The following is a 13,505-nucleotide window of genomic DNA, read 5'->3' on the forward strand; positions in this document are numbered from 1 at the left end:
GGCGGGTCTCTGAGGCGGGGAAGGCAGGACCGGGCCTGCGCAGGGAGAGTCCCTCAATGGGCGGGCGAGACAGCCGGGGCGGCGCAGTGGAGCGAGGCGGGGCCGACCGGCGTGGGAGGGGCCTCTGCCGCGGGGAAGGGCGGACTCCGCAGCCCCGCGGGCCACCTGGGTCCAGTCCCGGTTGGAGGTGCCCTGGAGCGCTCGGTTCCCTCGGCGGCCGGAGCTCTGGCGGAGTCTGCGCGATGGGCGACCCGGAAAGGCCGGAAGTGGCCGGGCCTGAGCTGGAGGAGGTAAACGTTGCGGCCGCTTTTCCTCGGGTCCACAGTCACCCTGGCCAGTGGCACGCAGGGTGCGGCGGGGACTGGCAAGGGGCAGGACCGCTGTGGGACGTTTTACCCTTTGCCGTCGGGAACCCTGCGTAGGCCGGGCCCGGAGCCCTCGCCGCAGCCTGCTTTCGTTCTTTCAGCGCCCAGGAGGCCGTCCCCCCCGGGAGGGGTGGGGTGGGAGCCGGGCTTCTGCTCCCCCGCGCTGCACCCAGGCCCGGACAGGGCAACGCTCTGGGGCTCAGGCCGCGGCGAGGCGCACCCCCTCCGTTCCTGGAGACCTGGCCGGGGAAACCGAGGCCCGGAGCCAGGGCTGGTGGATGTAGCGGAGAAGTGCATGCCGCCCGGGGGGTGTGGGAGGTGACGCAGGTGCACGGGGTGGAGGGGAGGGGCCGGAAACCTAAATCAAGGTGATCGGCTCGGGCGGCCGGTTTTGCGCAGACCTGGCTGCTTCGCTGTGAATCGCTGGGGCGTAACTGTCTTCATTGACGCAGTAGGGATGGCCCTGCCCGCACAGAGCACGGAGTGAAAGGCTTCATGCAAAGGACAGTGGGCTACGGGTGCTGCATAAACCGAAATTAACATGCTTATCCTCTCCTCTGCTTCTGCGTCCATAAACGTACATAGGAACAGTAAAGAAACCGTGACTGAGTGTCGTCGGGTAGTTGAAATTGTTGCTCTATAATTTCCACACCCTATTTTTTTGTAAATACTTCTAAACCATTTGTTTTTCGCTTGAACCTGTTGCTGCGTGTCGTTTCTTTGATTTCATAGATTTACAGACAGAGAATTATGCTTAGCCCTACATTTCTTTAGGAAGGGGTAGATGCCAGATTTGGGACTTTTTTTATTTTGTAAACATTTAGTAACTAACTAAATGTTTGTTGAAAATATCCCTCAAACTTTTTCTTCCTGTTTTGAAACACAAATACGTTTAGTACTGATTTTCCCCCTTGAATGAGACCAGTCAGATGTTTCCTTTCGTGCCCGCAGTCATTTAGGCTAAAGACCTGGCAGTTGATTTTCATTTATTATCCCCATCTAAGCGATACACATCCACAGAGACAGGGGCAGAACTTTAGGTCTGGAATGAATCTTAGTGAGCATGTTACGGTCTGAACGGTTTAAACTTGAGGTGCAAGGATGCCTTAAGTACTTTGTCTAGCATCTGAGATGCATCAGAATCACCTGGAGTACTTTGTAAAAAATGTAGATCACTGGGCCTACACCTAGTAATCCATTTTGATAATGAATCAAAAGCTCTTGGGATGGAAGAGAAGGTGGAATACCTCTAAGAAACTTGATTTCAGATTCGCATCACTTCAACCCTAGTTGTCTCTCTACCCCCAGTCTTACCTGCTCCCCGGGCCTGTTTACCTCTGCCCAATTAACCCGTCATCAAACCAGGGCCTCCCTGTCACCCCCTCCAAATAAAAACTCCCCAAAGGGTCTCAGTTCCCACCCAAAAAATGCTCGGCTCCTCAGACTGGCAAAGTCCCATTCAGGCAGCTTTAGCATGCCAACTGCCATATCTTAATTCAGGTTGTCATTTCCACCTCTGAACTTGACACCATAGTTACTACCAAAATCTAGGGTGTTTTTCTTAATTCATGGATATCTGATGAATCTTCCTAATGCCATCTCTGTTCATGTTCATTGCTACTCAGGAATTTTCCACATCTATCCATAGAAATGCTTTTCAAATTGCGCCGCACAAAGAACGCCAGCAGCTGGAGGTTGGGAGCAAGTGGGGAGAATTAGAGTCTGAGCCTCCCAGCTCCCCAGATGTTTGAAAATCTTTGGCCCACAAAATTCCTAACCTCTTCCAGTGGTTCTCAACCTTCCTAATGCCACGACCCTTTAATACAGTTCCTCATGTTGTGGTGACCCCCAACCATAAAATTATTTTCGTTGCTACTTCATAACTGTAATTTTGCTACTGTTATGAATCGTCATGTAAATATCTGATATGCAGGATGTATTTTCATTGTTACAAATTGAACATAAAGCATCGTGATTAATCACAAAAACAATATTAATTATATATGTGTTTTCCGATGGTCTTAGGCGACCCTGTGAAAGGGTCATTCGACCCCCAAAGGGTTCGCGACCCACAGGTTAAGAACCGCAAATATCCAGTGTGGACCCTTTACCAAATTCCTCACTGTCTCAGCTGTTGACCCTTTAGCCAGATCAGATCGAGTCTGCCTTTGCTTTACATCCATGTCAGTGGGTTGTAATCCCAGCTGTCTCTGTTTTTCCATCTCCCCCTTCTGTAGGCTTGGTCCTCAGTCATGCTGCTCCTCTGTATGATTTCCCTGGATAATCACAACCCTCCCCGTGGTGTGGTGACTACCAATGGCATCTTTATCTTATTCGGGAAGGAGTGGAGATAGTGCCTCTGCCTACCATAGAGTTGTATTTTCAGCTCTCCCCTGGATATCTTGAAACTGAACTCATTATGTTTTTTATTGACCGAATTAACTTTTTAAAGACTTTTGTGTTCGCAGCTTTTTATTCTTGTTGTGGCTTGTGTTGGTGGGGCGAGTTCATGCAAATTAAACTTTTGTTAAACATCTAATTAGAGAAGCAAGAGTTTTTGTCAGATTTATTCAGTTATCCTTCAGGTGCTGAGCCCTTTGTATGTGTCTTAAATCAGTTTTCTTTTGTGTTTCTACTGCTGATTTCCTATTTGGGGCAAGAGATGGGGAGTGCAATAATTTTTAAATTGTTCTCTCCACCTCCAGTTTCCCTTCTAATCTAACCACATTTCTACAAAAGTGATCTTAAAACACAGATCTGATCATGTTTCTCACCTGATTAAAAACTTTCAACAGCTCCCAATAGTCTGCATGATAAAGGTCAAATGCCAGTGTTATATATCAAAGCAGATCACTTTGACTTGCTCCAAAATTTTTTAGTCAACATCTTAATATTCCTTTAATATGCAAAATAGACATATCCACTTTAACCTGAGATAAAGCCTAGAAATGGAGTACAGATTTTAAAAGCTGAAAGCTAACTATTTTTTTACTTGTTTTGTTTCATTTCATCAAAATGATGACCCTGAGGTAAAAAAGTGTCAAAACAGTTGCATCAAAATGGCTATAGGGAAATAGCTGTGGCAAAATTCATGTATATTTGCATTTAAGGCCCTCCCATGGCTTTAACACCTGGGCCTATTTTCCAAACAAAATTGTAAGTGCAACACTGATTAAATCCACTTTTGTGTATTTTATGAATGTAATTTTTAAAGTAAACATACGTAATATTATAAATCAATTAATGGAATAATGAGGCTGTTTTGATGAACCTGCTGCTTTGAATTGGGGTGTAGATGATAACTGAAGATTTATACCAAACTTAGCAAACAGTTTCTTTGCATATTTCCCAGAAGTTCTCTTAATAAATGTACTGCTAGCCAGTTCTGAGCATTTATCAACCCATGTGCTTTAGAGTGCATTTAGGCTGCTCCCTGATGCATTCACATAATTCTGAGTTTTACCTTACCAGCATCAGTTGTCTTTATTTCTAGTCCTCTTTATACCAACTGTACTTGTAACTATTGTAATTTAACTATTATGTAAACTAATAATATATGAGTATGAAAAGAAATTATTTATGAAAACTTGAAAGCTTGGGAAACTCAATAAAGATAAGTTATTAAAAACAAAATCTGTAGACTTAGATAAAAATAAAAAAAGATTGGTGATATTTATAAAAGAGGTAAGGATTCTGCCCTCAGATTGCTCTATCTTAAGGATGTTAAAACTAAAAAGCATAGGTGATGCATCATAGTGTGTTTATGCCAGAAAAATTTGGGATGTCAATCAGTGAGCCAATTTAACAACCATAACAAAAAGCTTTGGCTTTATAAAAGAAGATTAGTAAGTTACATGTTTTAAGCTAAGTCATTTTCTTCTGATTTCTTACATTAGCCAATTTTCAACTACCAGTTTGGATTACTTTGAATAGGAGGGCTTCTACTGTATTATTGGTACCATTAATATTATTTCTTTTTCCTTTTTGGGGGGTAGGAGGAGGGTTAAAATTTTTTTTGGTTTACTCCTGAAAAATAGATACAAATGATTACAGGGTATTTTTTATTTTTTGCTTTTTTTTTAACTGCCTCTCGTTCAGTCTCATGGCATTCTTCAGTTAAGCAGAGCTCGCTAGAGAAACTGTCCTCTGAGGTTACCCCTCCCCCAAACACACACAAAAAAGAAAAACGACAACCTGGAAACACAAGTTCATGCATTGGTAGTTTCCTTGCTGACAGTAGAAAACAACTTGTATTTTTATTACTATTTTTAAAAGGTTGAAAACACATTTAAAACTAAAGTTCTAATCTCATATTTGTGACACTAGAGAGACCACAGAGTTCTTCAGAGCGCATTTGGAAAACACACTTGGGAAGTATTCTCTGCGTTCTTTCTGATTTCATCTCCTTCCATTGTCCCCCCATACTGTAAGTCCAAATTTACAAAGATTCTTCCAGTTTTTAAAAAATGTTACATGCTCTTTAGGCCCTTCCCCCCCCCATCCCCACCCCCTTTACATTGCTTTCTTTTCTAACATATGGCTTCCTAACCCAGGTCCATAGAGAGTCTACAGCTTTGGAATGTATTCATGACACTCCTGACACTGCATTAACATGTTTGTGAATTTTTCTAAGCATCATGAAAATAAGCAATATTTCCATGTCATATCTAGCTCAGTTCAAAGGTTTATATTGGTTAAACTTCATTTATTCACATTGCAAAATCTTTCATACTGCCCTTCTAATCCAGCTTCTTCTCTTAACAGTCCACATATTATCAGGATGGAATAGGAAGAATAAATGTACAAACATGATTTTCATTCTAATTTAAAGGTACAAGTCTTGAGCAGTTTTCATAGATCCTGTCGTTGATCAATTATTGTTAGCATTTAAAAACTCCAGGATGCTTGGTGTGAAAGGTTTGCTGCTTATGATGTCCTTCTCAACTTCAATACAGGCCATATAGCAAATATAGTGAAGGTCAAGGATTCTAGCTCTGTACCTCAGAGACAAAACATATTAAGAAAGAAAAAGAAAAGAGAAATGCAGAATCATAGCAAAATGCTATAAATGATGATAAAAGCACAATCTAGAAGAACTAAAGGAAGAACAACGTGGGCCTAGACAAGTTTGAAATATTTGTTGACTGCAGACTTCTGCCTTTTCAGTTGGGCTTTAAATTTGAAACTTTTCTAAGAGTTCTTTATTTCCCTGAGGGCAGTCATAGAAGGTATTGATTGATCAAATAATTAACCACTATAATAGTTCTTTTATCATTTCTTTAAGTATAGAGAGAGAGCTTTTAACCGTTTGAGTCCCAAGCAGCGCGATCGTGCTGCTGAGATTTTATGTCGAGAAAACATACAATTCGTTTGAGTCCCAGGGGGTATTGAAAAAACACTGTCGAAGAATCCCAAACAGCGCAACCGCGCTTTCTCTAAATGAGTACGAAAAGACCCAAACAGCGTGATAGCGCTTGTTTTATGTCGAGAAATACCAAGCAGCGCAATCGCGCTGCTTGGGACTCAAACGGTTAAAAGGCCAGCCAGAAATTATTATGTTCAATAATAACACAGTAATAACTTAAAAAAATGTATAGCACTTGAGAGTGTGCAGAGAATGGCAAGTATTATCTTTGATTTACAGATGATGATGCTCAGATTAAATAACTTGCCTGAAAACATGAATGCGCTTATTTTAAATGAATACAATTGTGTACTATAAAGGACAATCTAGAATAAAATAGGGTTATTTGGTTCACCTATAGAGGTGGCAAATTCCAAAATGTTTATTTTCAGTCTTATTTTTATTGTCTCATTCACCTGTGAACTATGTCCCCATCAATGCTTCGTAATTTCATTACATATATTAATTTTAACCTGGTAAAAGGGAAGGCAAATGCATTTTGAGAAACTATTCCTCTGTAGATTTTTAAACTTGCATCAGTTAAAAACCATTGCTTTAAACCTTACCAATTTGGCTGTGCGTTTTTTCTTTCTTTCTTTTGTACCAGTTTCAAGTCACATTGGTTCTTTCAACTTTATTGACAAAGAAATTATTTTTTCCTAAAGTCAAATTTGGTGGTTTCCTCCTTTGCCAGTTATATCACTACCACTTTGTTGAAGGAACTTTGCTTAGTGGGAGATAGTAATGTATACTCTTCTTTAGGTGTAGTTCATTTCAGTGTTTTGAATTCTGGGTTTTAGATAGAGCTGGCCTTCCTCTAGCTGCTGTCCATGCATACAGAGGTGTAGCCTCAGGCAAGGCTTTGAGTTCAGACATATCTCAGTTCTAATCTTATTTCTGCCACTTATTAGTTGTAGGATCCTGGGTATGCTATTTACATCCTTCAAGATTTAGTTTCCCCATCTGTAAAATGGAAATAGTTTTCTGTGTGTCAGAGTTGTTTACAGATTAAGTGGGATAATGTATATAAAGCATCCATGTGGTGATGGCGCAAAAGCGCCTCCGTGCCAGACCCAGAGGACCTGCTCTTTTGCCTGCCTCCTGTTCTGGAGCCTAGAACCGCAGTGTGCCAGTATCTTATGGTTCTTTGGAGACTGAACACCCTCAGTGGCAACACACATAACACACACATTTAGAAATTTGACCACTTCCATTTAAAAAAATTTTCTCCAATGTTTCTGGAATGAATTTTGACTAAGTGCCAGGTACTATGCTAGGCTCTGGGGATTCCACTAAAGTAAAGTTGGTTTTTAGTCTAAAGGAGTCTATAGACACGTAATAGGGAATTAAATTGCAGTGAGTGATGTGCTATTTTGGACTTAATCCAGGCATTTGGGGTGATGGAGGGTGGGGAGAAAGATGGGGGCACTCCGAGAAGGCTTGATTTGAGTGGTCATTATATTATTTCACTGATGTATTGTGACCTTATGTTAAATTAAAAAAAGTCTAACAATATTCAGTAACCTGAGCCCAGGATAAAGAGAAATTAGCCCATTCATTCACTTGCTTAGCTAATGCTTATTGGTCTTTTATGCTTGACACAGTACTACAGGAACATCACAATAGAGAAAAACGAGTTTCTATACTCTGGGGCTTATGTGCTCTATCTGGGGAGGTTTGTGCCTTCAAAATAAGTACTTACCAAATAAGGCAGTCTATGCTGCAATGGCAGCATGTGTGAATTGTGTAAGCCCACCTGTGTCTGTGTGTCTCAGGCGTTGACTGTGGGCCTTTCTGTCATCTGGTCTTGCCTCTTAGCCTCAAAGCTTAAGCACACTTGATTTGGAGAGATATGAGGACTGGTGGAGGCAATGGTGAGGAACACAATGTACGGGCCTGGTACGGAAGAGAAACAGTTTGAGTTAGGAGTCCAGAATTGAAATGTGTCTCAATAATCTCGATTTATACACGTTTTAGCCTATTTGTATATACTTTACATATAACATTCTCATGGACACACAACTCTTCTGATACTCTTGCTGACTATTTAAAAAAAAAAATATGGCTCTCTACCTTGTGAGAATGCCACCTTGTTTCCAAGTAGTATGTATGTAGGTATGTGTTCCTCACTTTATTCCACAAAGCTTTGAGACAGCCCACAGTGAGACTCTATGCCAGTGATGGCGAACCTTTTGAGCTCAGCATGTCAGCATTTTGAAAAACCCTAACTTAACTCTGGTGCCGTGTGACATATAGAAATTTTTTGATCTTTGCAACCATAGTAAAACAAAGACTTATATTTTTGATATTTATTTTATATATTTAAATGCCATTTAACAAAGAAAAATCAACCAAAAAAATGAGTTCACGTGTCACCTCTGACACGTGTGTCATAGGTTCGCCATCACTGCTCTATGCAGTAAGTGTAACATGTAAATAGCAATAACAAATTGGTGTATGGTCAGCTTCAGACAAAACCTCTGTTGGTACAGAGTTTTCAGGTAAGATTATAGTTCAGTAAAAATTAGAAAAGAAAACATTAAACTAAAAAAATCAAAAAACTTATAACAGTAGCTTATTTCTATCTCAAACCAGCATTCCATCTTTGAGAGAGGAACAAAAGGGAACGTTTGGTTCACTAACTTAGAAATGTTCCCTCTGTGACATTTATGGGTCTAGTTTTGTGCTTATCCTCAAAATAGCATTAATGACAATAATTTATTCAAGGCTTATATGTGCCAGGTTCTGTTTAAAGCACTTTAATCATCAAAATTAATTTGATGATCACCTGTGAGAGAGGTATTATTTTACTGATGAGGAGACTGAGGCTCAAAGACGTTAAGCAACTTGCTACGATTACACAACCAACCAAACACTTATTAACCAGCTACGAGGTGACAAGTAAGGCTTCAACCCAACCAGACTGGCTCCCAAACCTATGCTGTTTCCCCAACTCCCTCAGATGTGTGTTTAGATATGAATAAGGAGGAGATGTCTTCACAAAATGGGTGTTTGTACTTTAATTTTCAAAGAGGTTATCTTCAGATACCAACGAAAATGAAGCAAAGTCAAGTGAAGAACCACTCCTAAGAAAGAGTTCGCGCCGATTTGTCATCTTTCCAATCCAGTACCCCGATATTTGGAAAATGTATAAACAGGCACAGGCATCCTTCTGGACAGCAGAAGAGGTAAGTGACATCGTCTTTTGTCAATAATCATGTTCTGTGTTGCAGTGTTCACATCTTCTGTTACAAGATATCGAAAAATGGACATTGTACCAGTATGATGGATGATACCTGCAGAGCATTCTTGCTCTCTGGGTATATGTGTATATTAATCTCTATATATCTCTACCTCTACAATATATTTCTCTATATATATCTGTTTGGATAGATATATTTGGGCCTATATGTCTGTCTGTTTTTTCATGAGAGTGATTCTGTACATGTAAATGCATGCTGTAATGAATGCAGGCTCGAGAGCAGACAAATCCTGGATCTACCATTTGCTGTGCAACTGGAGAAGTTGCTTAACCTCTCTGTGTATCTTCGTCATTGTTATACTGAGCTACTAGTACCTGGTTTGGGGGGTTGTTATGAGGATTGATCAGAGAAATCTCATTAATGAGATTAATGCCATATTTAGAATGTTACTTGGCACCTAGTAAGCACCAAATAACTGTAAACCATTGTTTTACACAGAATGGGGGGAGAGTTGCACAGAAATCAGAAGCACCAATTTTTGAAGCTTCTGTTATGAATTTTATCCACCTACTCAACCTTGTTAAATTGTTAACATCTTTGTTATATTTAACATATAGAGCAAAACAAGACCCCAGCATTTTTAAATTGTATCGTAGTGCTTGGCACACCTGACTGTCACCAACTGTTTGTGGTTTTTAGACAGTTTTTTTGTTAGATATAGTTAAGAGAACAAAGGGAGGATACAGGTGGCTTTTTCATTCATCGTGTTTAGAAGGTACTTGTGATTCTTGAGTTTCTTGAAATTCATTTGAAAATTATATGCATTTTTAAGCAAATGTAATATATGTTGTATTATGACTAAGAAACACTAATTTGAAAAATTATGCAGGGTAGAGCAAAAAGTTTACAGTTCTGAGTTTATTCTTGGATTATTATTTATTAATTAGTGCATTATTTTCCATATGAACAACTGTAAAACTAGTTTTGCCCCACCCTGTAATATGCAGGTTGTATATATTTAATAGGCAGCTTATAGGAAGATTCAAACACATATTTTGAAAGGGAGTCTAATACATTTAGTTCCACATATTTTTCATTTAAACAATTATATGAGTTATCATTTAATCAACTTTAGACTTTATTGTTTTATCAGTGGTTTAGCTTTATTCCTAAACTAGAGGCCTGTTGCACGAAGAAATTCATGCAATAGGCCTTCCTTTCCCCTGGCTGCTGGCACTGGTTTTCCTCCGGCACCCGGCACCCAGGCTTTTGCTGTGGCCGGGCTCTGGCCAGAGCTGGCCCTGGGGCGGGCAGCGCAGCGAAGCCTCATGGCCCCTGGGCAGTCAGGCTTTGCTCCACCACTTGGAGCCTATGTATGCAAATTAACCGCCATCTTTGTTAGGTTTATTTGCATACTCTCCTGATTGGCTGGTTAGTGTAGCGAAGGTACAGGCAATTTACATGTTTGTCTATTATTAGGTAAGATATGGCTTATTATCAGAAACCTTGATTCAAAAGACAAAGTTCTGGGATTCTTTTTTTAAAGCTATCCACAGAATTCTGATAACTAGTAATTTGGAATCAATATTTAGATGGTAAATGGAAGACTTTACTGAAATAAGATAAAGCTGGCCAGAGGGTTTACACTGGGAATGGAAAATGACCAATGTAATATAAATAAAATTTATAGGACCTTTTGAAAGCTGAGTGTTTGAAGAGATACGTTTGATATGTTGGAGTGAGCATATTGTAATATTAACATTTAATATCAGGAGTATAATAGTTAAAAACCAGGAAGGTATCCTTCAATTAAACCTCAGTTGAACTAAAATAATATAGGACCTGATTTTTAGCTTGTATATTTTAAAAGATATTTGCAAATATTTTCCCCTTCCTGCCCCATTGTATCCCAATGCTTAGCACAGTGTCTGGCATTTGTAGTGTTAGATAGGACAAGGGTTTCACGGTCTGGGCATTTAGTTGTGACTAAATGCTATTCTTGCTAAATGTAAAATGTAGCACAGTATTTTGCAGATGCAGCTGTAAAGAGGATGAGCTTGACAGGAACCCAACACTAAGTGTAGTCAACTGAAAAGAAGAAACTAATGTGGAATTAGCCAAACAGTGTAGATAACCAATGGCTAAGCCTCCCTTTCGCAAGCCAGTGCTTTGAATGTGAATCCCGTCTCCTTTACTTGCTGCAAGTAAATAAAAATAACTAATGAAAACCACTTCTCATTCTTGACTAGAACACCCCAAGCGTCAAATCCTTTAAGTTCAGGAATAGTAAGTAGGTGCTCAGTAATCACTGAAAGAATAAAGTAATGAGGAAAGGATTTTAGAAAAGAACACAAATGATTCAAAGGGTGAACCAGTCCTTTTTAAAATATAAAGAGATTAGGGTTTTGTAGAATAAATAAAAGAAGGACAAAGGACAATTACATATCTCAAATGTTTATGAGGTGACTGTGAAACATACTTAAGAGATCTTCCCGAGCTGAAGTGATATCTACAGGGTACATTTAAAGACTGTTTTTGAATTGTAGATTCCACCAAACTCTAGAGTACATCTCGCTATTAATTCCAAGGACTAGTTCTAATAAACATGTTCGAAACATTTCTATTCTCAGAGGAAGTCATACTTATAAATTGCTTTAAAACCCAGGTTTGTGACCTGCCTGGCATTACTTCTAGATATGAAAGTAGATTAGCCTGCATTAAAGTAGCAGCTGTAACTGCCTAATTATCTGTCTATATATAAATGCCTAATTATCTAACACTATTGTGTTATGTAAGTTGTTATGTATTATATAAAATGTTAAAGCAACAGCTGCTGGAAGTCATTAGTTTATTCACCTCAGTTCTTTCTTGACCAGATTCTATTCTCTCCTGCCTTTTGCCCCTTTCTTCATTTGTTCCAGTGCCACTAAATTATGTTTTCCCCCCCAGCTTTATTGATATACTTGATATGTAACATTTTTGTAAGTTGGAGGCTGTCTTCGTGCTGTGTCTTAACATGGCAGAAAGGGCAGTGGAGCTCTCTGGGCCTCTTTCATAAGGGCACTAATCCCATCCATGCGGGCTTCACTCTCATGGCCTAATCACCCCAAAGGCCCCACCACCAGACACCATCACTTTGGACATTTCAACATAGATATTTGTGGATGATGGTGAAAACAAACATTCAGTCTGTAGCGTGATGTTAATATTTTTTTCCTTCTTAAAAATTTTCCCGCTAATGAGATGTCCCTCCTTAACTTTGAGGTGGAAGTTATTTTTCCAAATATTTTGAGAATTTAACTTCAAGTTAAAATGTTGAAATCTTTTTATTTTAGGTTGACTTATCAAAGGATCTCCCACACTGGCACAAGCTTAAATCAGATGAGAAGTATTTTATCTCCCACATCTTAGCCTTTTTTGCAGCCAGTGATGGAATAGTGAATGAAAATTTGGTAAGATTTTTGTCTTATTTTACTTTTGTTTCCATTTAGCAGTTGAATGAAGATAATGGCAGTAAGATAATTAGACTGAACCTAAACATTTTTCTCTAGGAGATGAACTTGATGAAGCTTATTTCTTGAATTTGTTTTTCTGACAAAGTGTCAGAGGAAAGAATACATTTCTATTATTTGACCAGCACCATGTCATTATACCAAGCATCTTGTACCAATTTAAAATGCATAAGCATGAGTTTGATTTCTACCCTTAGATGTGAACCCTAATAAAGAACCTGCACCTTAATAACCCTTCTGGAGCTCTGTAATAGAGCTCTGGGTTCTGGCTCCCCGTTTTTAAACTTGTATTATGGTTGGCCAGGAGGCATGCCTTCTTGTTAAAGAGAATAGAGATATATGAACTTTTATCATTAACTGAAAGGGGCTTCAGTAGATCTACTATCCGCTGTTGGAAAAAAAAGACTTAAGGTCAGTTATACAAAGTGAAATAATTATTTTTTGGTAGATGTTCTACAGTTTATTTGTCATTATAGTCAGTTTCTCTACCTAACAGATCAATTCACTTAATTGCTTAAGAATTCATTATGAAGCTACTTTACTGTGGAGGGTTGATAAATAGTACTGCTTAAAATACTCCATAAGATCTTTCTGACCTGCTAGTGGCATGACAGGCAATTTTTAAGTGATAATTCTGATGTCCAGATTCTGATTTGCAGTGTTCAATGAGAGCCCACAGAATTGGATATATATGTTTCCCTTATTTTCATAGGTGGAGCGATTTAGTCAGGAGGTGCAGGTTCCAGAAGCTCGCTGTTTCTATGGCTTTCAAATTCTCATCGAGAATGTTCACTCAGAGATGTACAGTTTGCTAATAGACACTTACATCAGAGAGCCCAAGAAAAGGTATCACCACTGGGGTTTTATTTACAAAGTTTCATCATATTGCTTGGTTATGTTAAGAGCAGAATTTACTCTAAAAGAAATGTTAGGGAAATTTTCAAATACGGAAGTATATATAGGAGTGTAAAGTTTTCTATTGCCCAATAATGTGTTCGCTTAAAAAAAAAAAAGAACTTGT

General features: G+C 39.3%; 1 protein-coding gene across 1 annotated transcript in view; it reads left to right on the plus strand.

Annotated features, from left to right (window-relative positions):
* The first annotated feature begins 76 nt into the window (after positions 1 to 76).
* RRM2B (ribonucleotide reductase regulatory TP53 inducible subunit M2B) overlaps positions 77 to 13,505 on the plus strand; it is a 31,160-nt gene continuing 17,731 nt past the window's right edge. Inside the window, 4 exon segments of the mRNA XM_014459730.2 lie at positions 77 to 290; positions 8,802 to 8,957; positions 12,308 to 12,424; positions 13,197 to 13,330. Coding sequence (XP_014315216.2) covers positions 243 to 290; positions 8,802 to 8,957; positions 12,308 to 12,424; positions 13,197 to 13,330 — 455 coding nt within the window. The 5' untranslated portion in view covers positions 77 to 242.

Source organism: Myotis lucifugus, unplaced genomic scaffold (genome assembly GCF_000147115.1).
Source record: "Myotis lucifugus unplaced genomic scaffold, Myoluc2.0 scaffold_114, whole genome shotgun sequence".
Taxonomy (NCBI): Eukaryota; Metazoa; Chordata; class Mammalia; order Chiroptera; family Vespertilionidae; genus Myotis; species Myotis lucifugus.